Raw genomic sequence first — 21562 nt, forward strand, 5'->3', positions numbered from 1 at the left:
TTCCTGGACAGTCACTGTGAGGTGAACGAGATGTGGTTACAACCTCTGCTGACTCCCATCAGTGAAGATCGCAGGACTGTGGTGTGCCCTGTGATTGACATAATCAGTGCTGACACGCTTACCTACAGTTCTTCCCCGGTTGTGCGTGGAGGGTTTAACTGGGGCCTGCACTTTAAGTGGGATCTTGTTCCTTTGTCAGAACTGGAAGGACCCGAGGGAGCCACTGCTCCGATCAAGTAAGGTTCCTCCTACGTGGTGTGAAGCTCTGTGTAACATATGGATGATCAGAAGCACTTCTTAAGCATTATGGAGTCTTATCTGGGTGTGCAGTTTTAGAAGGAGATGCCTAACCTGTCAAATACCTGACTTGTTTTTAGAAATAGTTTTGGTTACTATTACCTATTTCAGTTTAATTTCTCACATTTAATCACAAATTAGATATATCTGTCTTATTAGGTCAAGAAAGCATACTTCTAGAAAATGCTTATACAACGGCAGCTTTTGCTAAAGACAAAAGTCCTGAGGAACTTATGCTATTCTGTATTAAATCTGTCCAATAATTTCACTTTTGAGCTATGCATTGATGTTTGTTTCCAGTCTGTTGACGTGTTTGGCTTAACGATGATTTTGATAACTATCTTTGTGCTAGTAATAGCCAGCATATCCTGCTAATATAGGCTCTATAATTTCTGTGATGAAATGCTAAAGAATTGCTAGACTGGGAAAATATGTTTTTGTGGTAACAGGAAGGTGGTCTCTTAGCTGATGGGAGAGAACATCAGAGCATATGATAATTTTCTGTGTCAACATAATTTTTTTGCTTTAGATTTCTTTTTTGCAATGTAGCAAATGCCTAAAACTGTCTGTTGGAAGCCTGTCTGTATTGTTTTTGTGGTGTTTTGAGTCATTCTGAAACCAAAGTCTTGCTAAATCTTAACACTAGGACTTGAAAGTTACCTTCCTTAATCTTTCAGCCATCGATGGCTGTCTTGACTGTACAGGATTGACAATATCTGGTTCCTACTGGACATGTAACTTTTATAAAATGATGCCAGTAGACACCTTTTTTTAGTAGCAGACACATAGGGTTCAGACATGAGAATAGAAGCTGTCCCAGCGTGAATCCCTTCATAAGTGCCAGTGTTGGTAGAGCAATGGCAAGAAGCTGATTGTGCTTTTTCTAGTTGCAGGTATCCATCTCAGTACAGAACTCAGGTTTGTAAGGCAGAAGAACTTTACCTTTTTTACAGACTGACTCCTTGCAGATAATGTGGTACTTTCATAAGATTTAGAAAGTGAATCAGAAATTGGATGGTCTCATCTCTCTTTCGTTCTCTTTTCTTGGACTCTAAATGAAGAGCATTTCAGGCTGACGCAAGCAGCTCCAACACAAGGTTCTCTGCTGTCGTCTGACAGCTCTGCAGTTAGTCTTTCCATGTCTACCCATCGCAAGATTTGGTGTGAGAAGCCAGGAAACTTCTGAAGTTACTTAACAGTTTGACTGACTTGTTTGGAAAGTACCACTGTGGCTGAAACTAGAAGGGAAAGGACGGACTAGGAAAATCTGAATGGGGAACCAACATAGAAAGTCTTAAAATCCTTATTCTGTTGAGAACTGTTCTCACAGTTAATCTGGGGAATGCCTGAAGGTTAGTTCTCGCTGTGTTCAACACTGTTGTTGCATTCGTTCAAGTCACATTTAGGCAAAACTCCCATGGAAAAGGCACAGAACTTTATAGTTAAAGAGAGTCTAATAATCTAAAAAGATTGTGTTTTCTGAGTATGGAAGTGACCTTTCCTACTTAGAGGTCTCTGCCTGCTTTGAAAAAGAAACTAGATTGCTATTTAACCTTTGAATATGGTTTTCCATCAAATGGAAAGTCTTGCATTGTATGTTTTAGAGACCTTCATAATGAACTATTTCAGTGTCAGGGATGGAAAAATTGAGAGCAAACTTTCAACCTAGGTTTTAAAGTGATGGAAACTGTAGTAGAAAATTGTGTGAGGACAAGCAAGGAAATCCAGACTTTGACTTGGTTTCATCACAGGTTTTTATCAACAAGAATGAGAAAAAGCCTGTCCCCAGCCCATTGTATGTTCCAGCTATCACATCATATGTTTATGTAGTGTTTTTATTGTCTTTTTTTAAACTATTCTAGGGCATCCACATATTACAACTTTGTGATACAGTGGCAATTCAATCTACAGACTGTACAATGGGGATCATATACAGATTTTTACAAAATAGAGCACCATTTTAGCAACATACAGGCAAAGTGAAAAACTGGGAAATGACAAAGAAAACATCTATGCAAATATACAAACTGTACATAACTTACCAGTAAACTAATTGTTGCATCAGTGATGAAACAACACTGCTCCTGGTATTTAAATTCTATCAAGGAGCAGAGTAGCATTTCTTTTAGCAGCCTCCTAGCTTGTATAATTTAAATTTGGACCTTGTTTCTTGATCTAATTTAGTACAGGAAAGTAATGTGTACTCTGGCTTCTACTCTTTCTGCAGTTCAGTCAAGCCTGGTCTGTATAATTTGCCCCTGTAAGAGGGGGACGAATACATTATTGTGTGCAAGTGTATCTGTTTGTAACTGTAGGGAAAATAGTTTCTGGTAAAGACAGAGCTAGTTAAAGGCAAGTTTCAACTTGATTGACTCCAAACTTGCACAAGTTTTTTACTTTTTAACTTTTTTTGGTAGAGAAGCATCCGCTTTGTTCCTCTTTCTCTGTCCTATCCCTTTTCCTCAAGTTTACTATACAAAGAAGTATGGTTTATAGGTATTGGAATAATGAAAGACCACACATACCACTTACAGATCTGCTTTTGAAAATGTTTTGAGACTGGAAGTGTGATCTGATGATTTCTAGTGTCTGCAGGATTTAAATTGTATTATGTAGGTCTAAATTTAAACTTTGGAACTGGCAGATTCAGATAAAATTACTAGGGTTTTTTTTTTTTTAAAGAAAATGAACTTCTTTCAATGTTCCTTTTTAGGTCACCTACTATGGCTGGAGGCCTGTTTGCCATGGATCGAGAGTACTTTAATGAGCTCGGACAGTATGATAGTGGCATGGACATCTGGGGAGGAGAAAATCTGGAAATATCTTTTCGGGTAATCTAGCTTTTATGTGTATTGGAGTGTGAACCTCGGTGTCTGACAACTACTCTTCCCTATATATAGTTTCTTTAGCACTGGAATAACTACTTGCGCACATAAATTGGCACTTTTTTCCCTGGGAAGGATGCCTTCAGTGCACAGTAACTGCCCTTACAATAATCTTCAAGTTCAGTTTTTGTGGGAAGTTTAATCTTGAGCTCTGTAGTTAAATATTTGTGGCTTTTTCTTTGTTTGGTGGAGCTTTTTATAATACCTATAGAGAAGCATAAGAAAAGAATAATTATGCAAATTTCTGAAATGACTTCATAAGTAATGTCTAATGAATTTCACAAGTTGGTTAAAAAGATACATAGCTCACAGCAATATTGATAATAAGTAAGCTTATTATATTTCCTTAGACATGTATGGGGCTTTTCAGACACTTCAGCCTCCTTTTTGAGGGCCTGGAAATGTAAATTTTTCAGTAGTTAAATTAAGAGTCATGTAGAGGAGTCAGCTTGGTTGGAAAAATAAAGAGAAAGTTGTAATCGGGAGATTCGAAAGTGATTCTTCATTGTGCTTCGTACATTTTATCTCATCTTCCCTATCGCTCCACTGAAAGAAAAACGATTTTTTTTTTGTGCCCAGTGTCATGCTTACCTCTTCACTTTACAAAAAGTGGATTCATCAATAGGTTTGACAAGATATGCCATCATGCCAAATATGAAAAGGGGATTAAAAAGTGAAGTTAACATTAAAAAAAAACCAAACCAAAACCAAACACACAACCCCCAAAATTTTAAAGGAATCTGTCACATTGAGTCATTAGAGAAATCAAGATTAGAGCTCGAAAATAAGAACTGGCATTTCATAAATTTGAGTGACTTTAAAGGGGTGTGTTCTGAATAAATAAAATCTTTCAAGTTTTTAGTACAAACCATAATTATTAGATATCTGAGTAGAAGTGTATAGAGTGTGAGGAAATTATTGATGTTACTGTATAATACACTGTTTCAATAAAAAGGGCTTTGAAAAATTGGAGTAAGTTCAGAGAGCTTTATAACGTCTGGAAGCCCCATCTCCCAGGAGGAGAGTTGTAAAGAAGTTTTAGTCTTTCTTTTATCCAGAAGGAGATTTAAAATGACTTGATTATAAACTGCTAACATGAGATGATTTTTCATAGATCAGAGAATGCGTTAGTCCAACAAAGGGCCAATAGTGATAATTTGCTGGAAGCTGAAGTTTAAAAAGAAATTGAAAAAAATAAATGCAAGTAGAGTGTAAATGAAATCTAGATCTGAGGTGCAATGGAGCTGGATTAAGGCACCTCACTGTAGCATCTGAATGTGAATGGTATTTCTGAGTTCCCATATACTAACAGAAGCAAACACCTGTGTAAAATAGGTGCTTATAGCTGGTTGAAAAGCTCTCCAGGCTCCCTTGATGATATTGACTGATCTTCATTATCTCTCATGGAAGTGTGGACATGTAATTCTCATGTAGGTAAATAAATTCAGATATCTTAATCTGCAAGTTGAATCCCAGCCCATATATTTCAATGTTTTCTAATAGGTCATTAGAGCAAAAGATTTCAGAAAATTTTCTGTTTGTTTCTTGAAAGCCATGACATGTTATGTGGAAAGTGTAATGGCAAAAATAGTCTTTCCTAACCCAAAGATCTATTTGATTTGTCAGAAAGCATGACATGCAGGACAACATTGCTGACACCTAATCCTGTCATAATGTATAAACCTACCTAAGTATCCCTTGAAGCAGGGGAGGAGGTAGTGAGCCTTGTCAGCATACATACAATGAGGCATGTTCTGCTTCTGTATGGACAGATCTGGATGTGTGGTGGTAGACTTCTGATCATCCCCTGCTCCAGAGTGGGACACATTTTCCGTAAAAGGCGTCCCTATGGCTCACCGGGGGGACAGGACACTATGGCTCATAACTCACTGAGGCTGGCACATGTGTGGATGGATGAATATAAGGTAAGAGACAATTCTAGGTCATGAGAGAAGGTTATTTATTAACTGGCTTGTTTGTCAAAAGGACTGTATCACAGTGGGGTCTGTTAGCACCTCTAATGGGGCCTTCTTAGTGGGCATGGTAGCATCAGGTATACGGTTGGACTTGATGATCTTGAGGTCTCTTCCAACCATGATGATTCTATGATTCTATGATTTTTTTTCTATAGTCTGATTTCCTAATGTTAATTTTGATAGAATTCCTAAATTCTGTAGGATTGTCATTTGGGTTTTGAGTGCTCTAGTCTCCTCCTTGTTACTGCTTCTGCCTGCAGGAGTTTCAATTTTATGCCTTTTTAATGAAGTAAGAGATGATGAATGAGTTCTTGTAAGCTCTGCATTGCTTTGTGTCCAAATCAGTATTACGTGGCAGCCATATACTGCTATATGCCTTCAGGCAGTTTCCATGTTGTTGAGACAAGGATTTTGTTGGCTGGTTGTTTGCTTTCTGTTCTCATTAGCAGTCTGGTTCTCAGTCTGTCTTGCCCTGGAAGATCAATCAGGATTGACTTCTGGAATCAAGGGCAAGCGTATTCATTCCTTGTCTTCAGATCTTGGTACTGATGCTTTTGAATGTAGATCGGGTTTTTGTGAAGCCCTCATCTCTGTTATACTTGAGGACATTTTGCCTTGTGAGACCATAGGATTTGCTGTGTGGCCAGCTCCTGTGATCCCTACAATTTCTATACAAGACATATTTTATTCACTTTATATTCTTTAGAGATTTATGTTTCAAACCCCATCCTTTATCTTGATGTTCAGTCAGTTTGAGGAATCTATTAGGGGTCATTAATTTTTATCTCCATCTCCGTAATGCTTTGGTAGATTTGATCTATCACTTTCCCTTTTATTGGTGTCTGGGTACAGTTGTTTTGTGATTAATGATGGCTTTCTCTGAAGCTTGGAATTGATTCTTTGTTATAATTTGCAGCTAATACTGCTTTGTCCAGCAATGACTTAAACTGCTGATTCTAGCAATCTCTTATCACAGATTTGTCTCCTGAACGTTTCCAGCTGTTTCTAATCTAATTCTCTGATAGTTGCCAGAGACTGTCATTATGACAGATTTATGTATGGAAGGCAAGCCTAGAAATGCTTTTTTTTTTTTAATAAGTGTAATGCAAATATTTAGGACCAGTATAATTTACTGAAGTGTTTGTATGATGAATAGTACAAAGATAAGACTTAAAGGACCTGTTTTGCAGCAAAGAGCAAATATCAGTATTTAATAAATAGAATTGCATAATGGAAGGGAAACAGCAAAATTTTCATAACTATCGAGCAAAATGTAAAAGAAGTAAGTTCATGTATACGATGGAAATAAATAATGCAGAAAATGTAGGATACTAAAATTTGAACTTTAACTGGGAAAGAGGCAATTGAATAGCAGAGCTACTTTTCTGAAGCAGACCCGTTTCTGATAGTGATGTCCAATGTATCTCCAAACTTCCTCAGAGTTGTCCCGACAGTCCAATGTACTTAATGCTTCCCTTTCCTCTGCTATAAAAATAACAGTGATACATCAAGCGCATCCAAATGCTCAGAGATCTTGATAAGGACAGATGTGTAATTTGTCTTGAGATGACGCTGCCTGTCATCTGAATATTAGAGATAGCAGTAGGTAATTGAAAACTGTCAGAACCACATTATAGTAAGTAAATTCCAGATGTTTACTAGAGATTAATGCAACAAAATACCATAGCTTAGTGCCCTGAAAATTGATTTCTAAATAATATCTAGTAAATGAGTTAATGTGCAAGTACAATACCTTTTCTATGAGCTCTGTAAATCTAGATGGAATTAAAGACTCTACCAAAACTAGAAGACGAATCCCCTTGTAATAGTATTCCTGCCACATTGTACCTTCGTGAATTCCTGTTTGTCCCCATTGTCTCTGTGTTAGAGTTGAACAGCTCATAAGATTGAACTGGAATCTTAATCCATCCTTGCCTAACCAGGTACAATTCCAAGTATAATCATAAATTAGAATATGAAAAAATAATATTGTGGGAGCTTTTCTGGAGATGATACAGATGAACGGGAAAAACTGGGCTTCACAGAAAGCCCAGGTGGCAGTTCTGATTCTTCATCTGAATAAATGCATGGTCCCACTGAACATCACAAGATAGTCCCATCTATAGGTCTATTCAGATGTGGATTTTTTTTTTTTGCCATGGTAACTTGTAAAGTTGGAAGGCTGGAAACTGTGGAAGACAAAATGCACTTGAATCCCACAACAGTGAAAAAAATTGGACAATCAAACCAATTTAAAGAAATCCACCAGATGAGGATGACGATGATGTACACATCTTGTTTCTGACTGCATGACTCTAGGATGCCTTTATTTTCAATAGAGTGTAGGGTTGATTTGTTTCCTTCTCAAATTAGCATCTAAAAAAGGTCAGTAGATTCATTCCCAAGAACTGTCTCGTCAAAAAAAGCAGTCTAGAAAGATTACCTCAGAGTTAGGGAAGATAAATCTCACCTCCTGTGACAACCTAAACACTGGAATTTCCTAATGCCAGTTTCCAACTTAATGGGTGAAAGCACTAGCAAAATGAAATGAAACTTTAGGAGTTCTGCAAACAGGAAAAAGTAATCTGAAATTATTCTCTCCTTGTCCCCAACCTATTTCTCTTAAATACAGGAGCAGTATTTTGCTTTGAGACCTGAGCTAAGGATGAGGAACTATGGAAATATTACCGACCGTGTAGAATTGAGAAAAAGATTGAACTGCAAGTCATTTAAGTGGTATTTAGATAATATCTATCCGGAGATGCAAATATCTGGTCCCAATGCCAAAGCTCCGCAGCCAGTTTTTATTAATAGAGCACAGAAACGACCGAAAATAATCCAGCGTGGAAGGGTAAGATAAACTTTCATAAAAATATAGAATTCTGTTTTCTTAATTATTTTCAGGTTCTTTCTGAAAGATTTACTTAAATACAAGAAAAATAGTCTGTTTCCATGAGCATGGAGTTTTAGTTTTGCAACAGCTGTCTTGAAAATAAGAGAATTTGTGTCTTTAGACAAAGGCAAATCAGTTTCACTTGGATCTATATTTCAGATCATCTTCAGACTAGATACTATTCGATGAGGTTTCTTACCTCAAAGCTTTGAGTTACGAAGTTTTGATGTCTTTAGAATGCACTTTCATGGCTGTTGGTTCTGAAGATGGATTTGGATAGAGAGAAATTTGGCCTCAAATATTCATGCTCTGTTGGTTTATGATAAGAGTACAATGTAATTAGTTTCTGAACTTACTGCTTTTACTAGATAATTTTCTGCAAAGGTGAACATTTGCATCTGAGACTGATGGCTTCTCTAGTTTTGACTGTTAGATAATGAACAAAAAATGAGTTTTGCTCTCTCTTTCTTCAAAGTAGAAGTGAGGAGATAATTTTTTAATGTGTATTTATGAAGGAAATCATGATTAAATTCATGCCCTAGCTCTGACACTTATGTTTATGGGTTTGTACGTAGGCAAAGCCAGCATACAGGCGCATCTGTTCTCTCCAGTGCCAAATTCACCTGATGTGTGCTTTTTACACTTCCCCAAAATAATGGATAACTTCAAACTCAAGACAACTTTCTCAAGGCCTTCTCTGTGAAAGAGAAGACCTTTGAATAAATTATTTCACATGCACATAGATTATGGTTAGCAGATTCCCTTCTAGCTCAATAATCGGAGGCATTAAATAGCAATGTAGCTCTCTCCACGAGGTGACACAGGCTATAGCAGCTGTTAACAGTTGCTGGTCCTGCGAGAAGATTGAGCCTGGAGGACCTGAGTTCCTGCAAAACCCATTGACGTCAATAAATTTTTTCCTTGGAATCAGCTATCTGGGAATCCTCAGTTTGTGCAGTATTTTTATAAAAGCATCCCAACCAAGCTGTGAAGTTATTTATTAGGGCAAACATGCGTAGTTTCCCTGAATAAAACTGATACAATGAGCTGATTCCCCTAGTTGTTAAATGCTGTTATTCCCCTAGTCAGACTTCCCCCCCACCTAAATTTAATAGCCTTCTGCATTCATTCAGACAGAAGTTTAACTAAGGAATTGCTGATGTGGGAGAGGCTACTTCAGGGATCTGAATCCCTCAACAGCACTTAAGGAGAAATCTTCCTAGCAATAATTTTCCATGGTTTAATTTGGAGGAAAAACTTTGTGCACCCTTAAGAAGGGGGAGATAAGACACAAAAAAGTGCAGTTCCTTGGCTTGGTTCTACAGGGTTCAAGAATTATACCCAGCATTGTATGAGAGAGTCAGATTTGGCTGTGATGATTGTATAAACTATTTCCAGATGCCTCCAAGGAACAGAACGATCAGCCAATGTCACCACTGTGTGCCAAACTCTTTAGGATTCAGGATGAATCACTCCAAATCCCAGCTTATTCTCAAAAACTAATTGGGCCAGAGATAAGTGCTGGTTTGACAGCTGGGAAGAACTGTAATGATCACAAATTGTGACAGTTCTTAACAGTATTATCAAATGCTGATCATCATGGCCAATAAAACCAAGGACAAAAATCGTATAAAACTCATGTAGCTGTATGGTTTGAAAGCCTTCTGTTGAGTGAGGAATGATGAAAATGAGATCTGTCCTAGAGGTCTCTGGGGTGTGAGGAAATGTTACTTAGAAGGTTTTGTGTAATTTGTTTCAGATGTGTGTAGGGAAAAAAGAAACATGGTGCACTTGAGGAGTCTGTTGATGTGCCTTGGGACAGCTATTTCCAGAAATGGTGTATAGTGAAGAATATTATTTGGTATTTGCGCTAATTTTTGCTCTCATGTGATGGAACGGTTCGTTCTTTTTATTACTGGAAGTGTCTTTTGGTTTCCGAAAATCTGTAGAATCGATACAAATGCTGAGACAGCTATGTATGTCTTCATATTAAAGTACAGCTAGCTAATTAATCAGCCTGGCCTTGAGTTCAGGACAGCAAATCCTTTTTTGCCTCTACATTCAGCTCCAGATTGGAAATAATTATTTTTGATGTGGATGCCAGATTTGAGGCCCTGCCATCTCCCACACATGCACACACTCGGTGACTGTCAAAGGCATTCCCGTGCACTTGGTAGAGGGTGAGGCTCCCTGCTGCCGGGAAGAAAATGGCAGAGCTGCGGCCATTGCTAGAACAATTGCCTTTCTCCTTTGTACCCTTGGCTACGTGCGGTGCAGTTCTCAGTGTGCAGGCAGTGATTGCTGCCTGAATAGCCTGATCCCCACCACATCGGGGGAAGAAAAATAATCGGGCTGAAAAGAAGTCTTCTGCTGGGCACCAGTTAATTCAGGGCATGTGTATAATTTAAAGCCAAAGTCGAGATGTTTTGTCTCGCTGATTAACTCTGTGGGGGATACATCAAGATCTTAATGATTCTTGACCGTTGGAATAGGACAGCCTGACATTCATACTCTGCAGAAAACATCTTGGATGACTTTTAGGGTGGGCATCACTGCTGAAACCAGGAGAGAGATTGCTAACTTGCTGAGAACCTCCTTGTTTGCTTTGATGGTAGATGCTTACAGTTTTGCATCACAGGACAGGCTCCTGACCTGAATCTAGTCCTCTGATACAACATGACTGCAAATCAGACTAGGTAGCACATTTGAATTGGAATGAGCATTTGAGTGTTTGTAAAATTTTCTCTTCTTCCATGATCTGTGATTAAAATAACATAGCTGATAACTATGGCTTTTCAGTTACCTAAATGCTCTTGAAAATCAATTTGCAAACAGCTTAAGTCTCTGAAGTTGCTTGTATTTAAGTAATTCCTTCTCCTTTCTCAAAGAGGCGGTCCTGCTTCTTGAAGAGAGGCTATAGGAGAGACTTAAGCTAAACTGTAGTAAAATGTGGTTTATACAGTACAGTCGATATTCCTGAGCTAGTGAGTATCTGGGACCTGAGACTTTCATGGAGAGTGAAGAGGGGAAAGCAACTTAACAGACTATGGCCAGCATGTGCTGAGCCAGGTTGTGTGTACCGCGCTTGTACCATAAAGAGGGAAATCTTGATGTAATTAGAAAGCAAAAAGGAACTATTTAATGCTATTTTTCTCTAAGTTATCTGAAAAACAAAAAGGAAGAAAGGGTTTTATTTTTATTACGAGGGTTTTTCTTTTTTTTTGTGACCACACTGATTATCTAGGGTTTCCAAAGCATTACCGTATGTTCCCTTTAGTGTGTGATGTTTGTTGTTTACTCTGTCCATCAAACTGTTTTCCTTTCATAGTTGTATCACCTTCAAACCAACAAATGCCTGGTTGCCCAGGGCCACCCAAGTCAGAAAGGAGGCCTGGTAGTGGTTCGGGAATGTGACTACAACGATCAAAACCAGGTATGATATTCCTAATTATATTGAATAGTGATTCACATCTTAGAAATTGCTAATAGGTTTTCCTGCTGGCAAAATGCCCGAGTATAGCATCTCGTCAGCAAGCAGGCTGATTTCAGAGTATTGTTCAAACCACAAGGCTGGCCAAGGAGACTGTGGAGCTTACTGCTCTGTACCTACTAATGCTGAGTGTTGGATATTATAATCTCCTATCTTTATGGCATGAATCTCTGTATGTGGCTGAAGACCATCTCCTTAAGTGGCTTCTGATGGGTTCATAATTCACTGATTGACACTTCAGAATTTGTAGAAGCTCTTTCAGTCAGTTCCTCATGCTGGGATTTAAGGCAGCCTTTTCCTGCCCTGCTGTTCTTTGTATACTTTACAACAAGTCCTCTGCTGCTAGAGTGGCTGTAGTTTGGGGTGAATGAATGATTTGTTGTTATTGTTAAATAGAAGGGATTCTAAGGAATGTAGAAAATTTTTTGGCTACAGGTGAATTCCTGATCTGGGGATTAAGTGGGGATGGATTTGAAATTCTAATGAGAGCTTTTATATTACTACATGAAGCCTTTGCTATTCCACTTCTATTCTTTCAGGCAACAGAAATTCAGGACTTGGATAAACAATCTCCAGGGTAGAGAGATCTTCACCTAATGCCGTAAAGACTTTTACCTAGCTAAGAGCTACATTGAGAACATTATTATTTAGGAGCCCATGGGACCCAAGTCTAAAAACTAGATTGCATCTAAAGAGAAAAGTAATCAAAGACTCAAAATAAATGGAGCATGGGATGTAATGCAGCATAGCTTTACCGAAGGTGGGTTGATACTTTATGAAATGGGCAGTAGTTTTCAGGATATGGAAACTGCAGCAGAAGCAGGATGATTTGTGATAGTCCCAAACAAAAATTTGTGTGCTTTGTCAACTAATGGGACTTTCTGCCTCTCCTGCCTGTGGCCTCACCGGTTGAATGTGACAAAGACAGTGAGAGGGGTGTTAGCCAGTGTCTGGGTAAGTGTGGTTGGCTCTACACACACGGTCTCCAACTGCCACTGAGGACCAAGCAGTACCTACCTGCACTTTGCCTCAGGAGTACTGAGTAATCATCGTTATGACCAAATTGTAGGTCCTTGTGTTAAAGGTGGATGAATTTAAGCTAGAATGGGAATGAAGGTTTTCCTATGATCTCTTCCATTAATTGTAAGAAAGTCAGTGAGTCTTGTAAATGTAAAGACTATGTAAATGTAATAGTAACTGATTGGCACCAGTGATTGTATATTTACAGTGCCAACGGTGCTACGCTGCTTTCTGAGCCATTGAGCCTGTGAGTGAGAAAGCAAAATTGACTGCCTGTGGATGATGTCCGCAGTAAGAACAGATGGGTCTTTGCAGTTATTGTTTCCCTTCTTCTTCCTGCGATATTGTTAATAGTGAACTGCCACATGGCTGGAGGGGCAAGTCTGTTATTTTTCCTTATCAAAACCTTTTTCTGATTTTTCTCCTGGAGACAGAAACTTCAGTTAGCCTTTTGGTGTTGAGAATGACAAATTAGTGCTCTGATTTTTGATCTTTGAGAATGACAAATTAGTGCTCTGATTTTTGATCTTTCGCTTCTTTTCTCATGAATCTAGTTTACTAGTGGTAAATTTAAGCAATTAGTTCTCATAAAAAAAAAAAAGGCTGTGCTATCTTCTTTCACAGTGATTTTGTTCTCCAACCAAGTATATTAACCAACACTATGTTTTTCTGCCATTAGACTTATTTTCTTCTCCTAATAAATCCTAGGAATGCATTCAGCGAGGTTTCTTTCATATCCTCTTGAACAATCTTGCTAGAGATATGTGACAATAATGTTGAGAAAGATGACACTTATTTAACAGCTTCTGCTTATAAAAATAGGAAGAAATTTCCTGAGTGTTGGAAGCTTTTAACTGTCATTTCTGGTAACTCTTGACTCGTTGGCATTTTCAGCTGATTTTTGTTCTAGAACCATCTGTTTTATGGCTTTGTCTTAATAAGAAAGCCTGTGTTGGGTCGGGTAAAATGCCAGGTACCCAGCTGTCCTGTCCCATGCGTGCCCACTGGCAGCAAGTTAAGCGTGTGTTGCTTAATACATTCAGTGCAGACAGTTATTCTGGAAGATGACAATCTGCACTTTGTAAGCAGTATTTTTGTGACTTTGTTTAGTGTTTTTTCTGAGCCAAATATGGTATTTTTGTAGAATTTTTGCTTTTTCATGAGTGTCTAATTGTATTTTGACCTCATGTAAGCTCTCGGCATCCTGTGGCAGTGAGTACCACAGCTTAGCTGTGCTTTCTGTGGAAATAATTTGATTCCACTTGGTGCTGATTTCATTTGATGCCAGCTGTTTTTTCCCTGAGGAACAGGAATAAGTTATCACTTTATCTCTTTCTGGGCTACTTTTGCTCTGTCAATAGATAACACCCTCCCTTGAAAATATGTGCTACTGCTCAGTAAGTTGAAGGAGCAAGGTGCAGTTACCTGGGAAAACATGCAGAGGGCTGGGAAAGCAAAACTGGACTCCCTTAAGACTCCTTGATTGCAGTTCTTTTGGTTGGAAAACTATCTTCTGTGTAATCTTTTGACTGGAAAATGGTCTTCTATGTAATATTGACAATTCATGCATGTGAGAGCTGACCTTGAAAAGCGAGTGTGTGGGGAAACCAGACTCACTGAAGTCATGAGGCTGGCCTTACGAGCAAGTTTGTCTTGCCTTTAGTTTATGCTTACTTTGTTTTCTCTACCGTTTATAGCTGCTAAGAAATTTCAAGTTCTCACTTAACTCCTTGATTTAAAAGAAAAAACAGATACTATGTAACTTGCAGTTGTATCACTGTTACAGATAATACTTTTAATTGAAGTTGACTTAAATGATCATCATTAAGTAAAGTTAAAAATTACTCAAGCACATCAAACTATCCTATGGACTATCCTAGGACTTGACATGACAGTAACATTCAGTTCATCTTTTTGCTGTAGAAAGAAAAAGCAATAAGGAAAGTGGTTCTCACAAAGGTGAAGCATCTAGAAAGTATTTTAAAAATTTATGTCTTTATGAGTTATAATGAAAACTAGGACGTTTCGTTAACTGTAACTGAAAGAGTCTGGGATAATACTGGGAACTGAACCCAAATTTAGGATAAGCGATGAAAATTTTATAGTTAGAAATAGCACAAGTAGAAGAGGTGACAGGATCTTCCAGAATGAAGGTCAGTGCAGAGAGGTCTGAAGTAACAGATAAAGCAGAAGAATTGATTGTGAATTTTGCAAACAGGCGACTAACATGGAATAAGAAATTCTGTAGTTGAAGAGTGATCATGTGAAGGAACTGCCAAGATTGCCAAAGTAAACACACTCCTGAAATTCAGTAGTGTGTCTGACCTGTTTCTGGAGACAAGAACTGAGAATGCACAAGGTAGTGGACACCACAAAAACTTCGGTGCTGGAGGAGGATAGAAAATATTTAAGCGCATTCATAGATCATCATGAAAGACTGGAGGTGTCTGAAAAGTGGAAGTAAGAAACTGGTGTAGATTCTACCCAAAACCACCATGCCAAGCTTAATCAGGTGGCGATTAGGAGACAAGGATGCTGAAGCAGGCTTTGGGCTAGATACTGCCCTAAAAGAGGAGGAGTAGAAGTAGTTACTGACAAACTTGGAAGAGAAGCATCAAGGAACACTAAAAGGGAAGGTTTTGGAGTGAAACACAATGGCCCACACAGGACTAACTAGTGGGAGTGTTTGTGATCTAACAGATAAAAGAAGATTGGGTTTGTCATGTACCTAATGCGTGCTTGCCTTCTTCCTGACCTAAATACTCAAAGCCAAGTTCCTTTTCCAAAAAAATCTCCTCTTAAAGTCCACTGAATTATGTGGATTTTTTTTCTACTGTTTGTTTTCAAATACGCCAGGTTGACTTTTAGGCTTTACTTTCTGTGTTGTTATAAGCTCTCCTCTGTGTGTTTACTTCATTTCAATAATTTAACCTTTCTCTTACTTAGCAATATATTAAGCTTTAAAAATGTAACTGTTGCCATTCCAGCTGGGGATAGTGCTAAGGTGTCTAAGCATATGCATCTGTGTTCTGGGCCTTTAAAAGATAACTGATTTGAGCAGGGAATTTCAGAAAAGCTCTGTTGACACTCTTGTAGCACTTCATAAATCTAAGAATACATACTTTACGAACTATTCCAGAGTCAGAGTGTAGAAGGATGTGCTCACGTGTGCAGTTCTGTAAGATCTTTCTCCCTAACCTCTAGATCATGGCTGTTAGTTTGCCTTTCTGATACAACATATGTCTAGAGTGAGTGTGAGGATGTGCAAGTTAAGTCTGCTTGCTGCTTTTCCATAAACTATTGAGGGAACACAATTTTTCGGTCCCTCTTAACAATTGTCAGGTCTTCTCCTTGTATCACTGCAATCTTCTCTCTCAATTCTTAGCATTTTCATCTGTTGCTTGGATTTGACTCCATCATTATTCTTCTTTTAATAATAAAACTCTTCTGACAAGTCTTGCTATTTCTCCATTCTCTCCTCCGCTTTAATCTTGCCATGCTTGCTTTCTCATGACAGAGTTTAAGCAGAAAAGGATATTCGAAGGCACAGAACGCATGAGGTTAGGGCAAAGTTTAACATAATACCTGCACATCCTCAAAGGAGACCTTCACTGTATTCTAATAGTCACTGTGATAATGAATGAGCTGTATGCTTTTCAATCGTGCTAACTGAGGCAGCGTCCTGCATCACAGCTCCCTCCAGAAGGCTGTTTTTAGTTTCATCAGACAAAAATAACCAAAACAAAACAAAAAAACCAAAATAAAATCATAATCTGTTTTATTTGTCTGACTTTTCTTCCTGGAATTTTGTATTCTATACTCGGAGTGTGAAACTCTTGCAGACTTAGTGGGGAAAAAAGAAAAGTCACACAGTGGGCATGGTTACTGCAGCACTGAGCTGGAAGAAGAGTGCACCAGAAGAACTCAGTGTGCCCGTAGGTACAGGTACTTCTGGTTCAGTTACGAGGGGCTCAGTTGCCTCTCATTCACATGGTCCGAAGTCAGGGGGAAGGGAGTTGATGATGGCAAGCGTCAGGCAGATGAGCAGGGATGCTCCTTGTACACACCAGCCTGGGCTCAGGTGTGGGAATGGCAGCAAAGCAAGAAACCTGGGCAGCTACGCTGTCACCTGCTCAACATCCAGAGAAGGTGGGAGGTACTGACCAGGTGCTGTGCGAATGCAGGGACCCTGCTGTGCATTCAGAATAGCAGTTACTTGGTGTTAACCAGATGGTCTCAGTATCTTCCCTGCACTGCAGAGTTACAGTTTTCAGATACATTTCACAGAATCATCAGGGTTGGAAGGGACCTCTGGAGATCATCCAGTCCAACCCCCCTGCCAAAGCAGGGTCACCTACAGCAAGTTGCACAGGAACACGTCCAGGCGAGTTTTGAGTATTTCCAGAGGAGGAGACTCCACAGCCTCTCTGGGCAGCCTGTGCCAGTGCTCTGCCACCCTCAAAGTACAGAAGTTCTTCCTCGTGTTCAGATGGAACTTCCTGAGTTTCAGTTTGTGCCCGTTGCCCCTTAACCTGTCGCTGGCACCACTGAAAAGAGTCTGGCCCCATCCTCTTGACATCCACCCCTAAGGTATTTACAAGCATTGATAAGATCCCCTCTCAGTCTTCTCTTCTCCAGGCTGAACAGACCCAGTTCCCTCAGCCTTTCCTCATCAGGGAGATGCTCCAGTCCCCTCATCATCTTTGTTGCCCTTTGCTGGACTCTTTCTTCTCCTTTTCCCTACCCCTATGTAACCCAGGATATTTTGAGGTGCACACACCAAAGTTCTTTCATTTCTTTGCTTTCTGGCATAGGGATCAGTCTCCTATTTGTTATGGGAGCTCCAGGTTCTCCACCTGACTGATCTTGGCCCAGGTCTTTGCAGGCCTGAAGGCACTGAAGGAGGGAGGGAAGATGAGCAGCTCCTACTGTTAGACCAGGCTGATGGTCCAGCTTCCTCAAACCTTTGGCTGTGCCAGACATCCCTTGCTCCAAAGCAAGGTTTAGTGTTAGTTTTCAGTGTGATCACAGAGAAACTCTAATATCATGTAAATTCAGGAACCCAAATGTAATTGAAGCTGCAAATGTGAACCAATGCATTCTTGCTTTATACAGGTGGGCCCCAGAGAGGGACTGAATTTGCTTCCCACCACTGTGTGAGCTGCTGGGGTATTGTGTAGGTTCTTGAGGTCCAGATCAAGACATTTTCATATTGATTCAGCCAAAACAAAGTGTGTGTGAAATGGAGGGGGGTGGTCTCCCTCTGAGCACAGCACAGCTAGCAAAAGCACTTTGGCTGGGGAGCGGAGGCGGCCATGAACCTGTCAGCTATGGAGTGTGTAGTTTCAGCATGGGAATGGTAAAGCAGCACTTTTTCTCACTCCCTGCAGAGCAGTATGGAAAGTTGTGATAGCACCTGGATGCTGGTGATCATCTGCTTGAGTAAAGATCTCTGGGCACCAGGCCACCAGCTGCAAGGAGCAGGACCCTGGGACCGGTGTGGGGACTGATGTAGGCTACCTGGCACCAGGGCCTGCACAACTGGTTTTGGTTTCTCATCATTCAGCATCTACAAGCTGACCCCAGAGCGCAACGTTAAATAAATTCCTATGTGTTTATAGACAAGTGCAGCAGTTTTAAAGAAGATTGGAGATAGCTTTTGGCCTTGCGTGCCTGCCAAGCTACTTCCCCACAGCTCTTGGGCCACCTGCTGTCACCCAGCGTCCTCCTCTGGCTCCCGTGCTGGCTCCCTTTGTGGAGCTGAGGCAATCCACCAGCCTCCCCTTCATGACGAAAAGGTCGTATTTGGATAAGGAGATTTACTGCCTGGCTTAATGACTTTGCTCAGAGAGCGGCTGGTCACCTCCTTGGAGATCCACTGCTTGCCTGTCGCGTTATCTTGTCGAGCTGCCTGGGCAGGAGGAACATAAGGGGGCTGCTTAAGTTTAAAAATGCTAGTTACAGGGCGGAATCATAACCGGTCCTTGTAGTGCCTCTGCAGGGGGTGATGCTGTGTGGTGTTGGGAAGGCAATAGAGCACTGTGGCTGCGTTTCAGTTGCTGGGAAAAGGGCAGCAAAGAGACAACGAGCCTTGCAAGGCACATTTCTTGACATCCAGATGCTAAAGTACCTTCTCTGTAGCTGAACAAAAGATGTAAGACCCCTGCCCTGAAACATTAGGATAGATGTCTTTCTATCTTTTCTTTCAGGTCTGGATTTACAATGAAGATCATGAGCTGATTTTAAATAATCTCCTTTGCTTGGATGTTTCGGAAACTCGCTCGTCCGATCCACCTCGTCTCATGAAATGCCATGGATCCGGCGGCTCACAGCAGTGGACATTCGGAGTAAGTGGAATGACTGGCATATATAGCACATTGCTTGTATTTAACGTTTCAATAAGCGACAATAGCACTAACAAACAGGACATTGGGGTTGAGTTTAGTTACAGCTAAACCTCAGATGTACCAAGTCAATTGGACTCTGGTAGGCCCAGCCCACAGTCTAAGAGCCTGTACAAAAGTTGCACGGGCTTTGGTGGCTGCATTTCAGCCTGAATAAGACTTTTGCCCAGCTCTGGGACACGCAGGCCCTTTGCAACACAGGGAGGTTTCTGCAGCTCCGTTTAGCCTTTTTCCTGCTCGTCGCAGCCACCCGCAGCACTGTGGCTCGCAGGGATGTGCCAGAGAGAACAAAATCCACTGGGAGACAGGAGCAGTCCATGTGGGGATTTCTGCTTAGTGCTCAAAGAAGCACAGGGCAGAGTGGAGGATCGAGAGAGGAGGTTTTTTGCAGTTGCTTCTGCATCTCATTAGATTAATCATTTGGAGTCTAGAGTGGCCGATTTCACAAATCTGAGCCAGTGCAGCATACAGGTGACGTTTGGCTCCTGGATGTTAACTCAGAGGCTGCCCCCTCACACGCCCTCGGCATGGCAGTGAGTCTGTAGTACAAACATCGTGGAACAAAGAGGACAGCGCTGCCAGAACTGCCTGTTGCGCTTCCAGGACAGCTCTGCAGAAACTGTCTTGGGTTCATACTGTGCTGCTCGCGGGCAGCACGAGTTCCTAAGCGGAGTCAAATAAGGAAGGCTGTTGCAGTCCAGGATGGTTTGGAGATACGGAGGCTGGATGTCACATGAACCCAGGGTTGTGTGTGTCTGACACTTGCACCAGCAGTGTCACAGCTGCAAATGGTAGTGGGAGTAGTGCACTGAAAAATCCTGTTGCTGATGAGGTTCACGGAATCATGGAATTGGTTAGGTTGGAAGAGACCTCTGGGATCATCGAGTCCAACCTTTGCCCTAACACCACCATGTCAACCAGACCGTGGCACTAAGTGTCACATCCAGTCTTTTCTTAAACACCTCCAGGGATGGTGACTCCACCACCTCCCTAATGACCCTTTCGGTGAAGAAATGCTTACTAATGTCAGGGTTCTTCAGCTTGAGTTAGCGGACAAAGATTTTACAAGACTGAGAGAATGGCCATTGAAATTCAATGCACGTAACTGTTAGGTGATACCTGTGGTGGTGGTGGAGAATCTGGGCTTCACGTGTGAAACATGGGCATTGAGCTGGCCATTGCCGCTGGGCGTTCAGGAGGTGGATCTGTAACAGTGTCAGATTGGTGCTTGTTAATGAACAACAAAATAAAGTGAATCAAATATTAGGATTGATAAGGAAAGGAATAGGAACCAAAGGAGAAAAATGTCATCGCGCCATTGTAGTTTGCCCGTACTGCACGTGCTGGTTGCCTCCTCTCAGAAAGGCTAAATTAGAGTTGGAGGAGGTTCGGAGATGGGTGGCAGGGCAAATGGAAGGCGTGGGGCACCTTTCACATGAGGAGTACATGAGCAGGCTGGGACTCCTTAGGTAAGCGAAGGCTTGTGGGAGCAAGGGGAAAATACATTAGGTGTGTGAGTCGTTCGGACAGAGAAAGGCCAACTGTGCACTGTCGGTTACTGTACAAGACTCGGAGGGAAGGGGATGTTCTGGAGGAATGTTGTGTATTCTTGCCACATTCTCCTGCTTCACTGGACATCTGCTTATGGCCGTAATTAGTGACATAGAGCTCCGGTGCGGCTGTTCTCACCTATCAGCCCCTCCATGCAGGAGAGCAGGAGGTTGCTGCCCATGGGAGCTGCTGGGGCTGTGCAGAGAGCCCTTTCCAAACAGAAAAGGCCCCCCCTCCCACCCCCAAAGTGCCCAGAGCAAGCTGCAACAAGCTGTTAGCGGGGGGAGATGACAGGGTCATCTCTGGAGCTAAAAACAGAAGAGAAGGATCGGTTCCTTTCTCACACTTGACTGGGGTTTGGCCTTGCCCGCGTTGCTGGGACCCACCGTGGCGGACAGGCCTGTTGCGCTGCCTGGCAGCCCCCCAAGAAAAAAAAACGATGCAGAGCAGGGACCTGGCTGTGCTGGGCTGTAGTCTTGTGGGCTCCCTCTTTGCTGAGTGCTGGGGAACAGTTTTGATCACCCCTCCACCTCGGTAAGAGACTCTGGTATAAACAAAATCCAAACCAGGTCGCTGTAAGGACGCGAGAGCCTTGGTTTCGAGGTCTGAACGCGGTTACGGAGTGTGCTGTGCTCTGGCTTTTAAATGGTGCTGTTGTGGGTCTGGTGTGGCAGGGAGGCCGCTGAAAGGCTCGTCTGTCAGGAAGGAGCATCCTCTCCCTTTTAAGCATCGCTTTCAGCTTCAGTTTGACAACAGAGTAGAACAGAAGCTTTAATAAATCAATCCCATCTGTCTTTCTCTCTCCTCTAGAAAAACAACCGCCTGTACCAGGTCTCTGTGGGGCAGTGCATGAAGGTGGTCGATCCGCTTAGCCACAAAGGGTACGTGACCATGGCCATCTGCGATGGGTCCCTTCCTCAGCAGTGGCATTTTGAGAGCTGAGACGGTGAGGATGTGGCTGAGAAATGTTAAGCCAACACCCGATTCCCCTTCAGCTGTGATTTTAAGTCATTCTGGAGGGTTTTGCGAGGAGCCCTTAGCTGCTA

The 21562-nt window shown here is 41.3% G+C and overlaps 1 protein-coding gene across 1 annotated transcript in view; it reads left to right on the forward strand.

Annotated features, from left to right (window-relative positions):
• The window catches only part of GALNT11 (polypeptide N-acetylgalactosaminyltransferase 11), a gene marked incomplete at its 5' end in the record, with an annotated part of 24036 nt that extends 2474 nt beyond the window's left edge, over positions 1 to 21562 (forward strand). Inside the window, 7 exons of the mRNA XM_009706884.1 lie at positions 1 to 236; positions 3011 to 3128; positions 4955 to 5107; positions 7791 to 8009; positions 11380 to 11484; positions 18771 to 18908; positions 21327 to 21562. The exon at positions 1 to 236 is cut by the window's left edge and continues 13 nt beyond it. Coding sequence (XP_009705186.1) covers positions 1 to 236; positions 3011 to 3128; positions 4955 to 5107; positions 7791 to 8009; positions 11380 to 11484; positions 18771 to 18908; positions 21327 to 21458 — 1101 coding nt within the window. The remainder of the gene's footprint in view (positions 237 to 3010; positions 3129 to 4954; positions 5108 to 7790; positions 8010 to 11379; positions 11485 to 18770; positions 18909 to 21326) is intronic.

This window comes from Cariama cristata, unplaced genomic scaffold (genome assembly GCF_000690535.1).
Source record: "Cariama cristata isolate BGI_N322 unplaced genomic scaffold, ASM69053v1 scaffold9930, whole genome shotgun sequence".
Taxonomy (NCBI): Eukaryota; Metazoa; Chordata; class Aves; order Cariamiformes; family Cariamidae; genus Cariama; species Cariama cristata.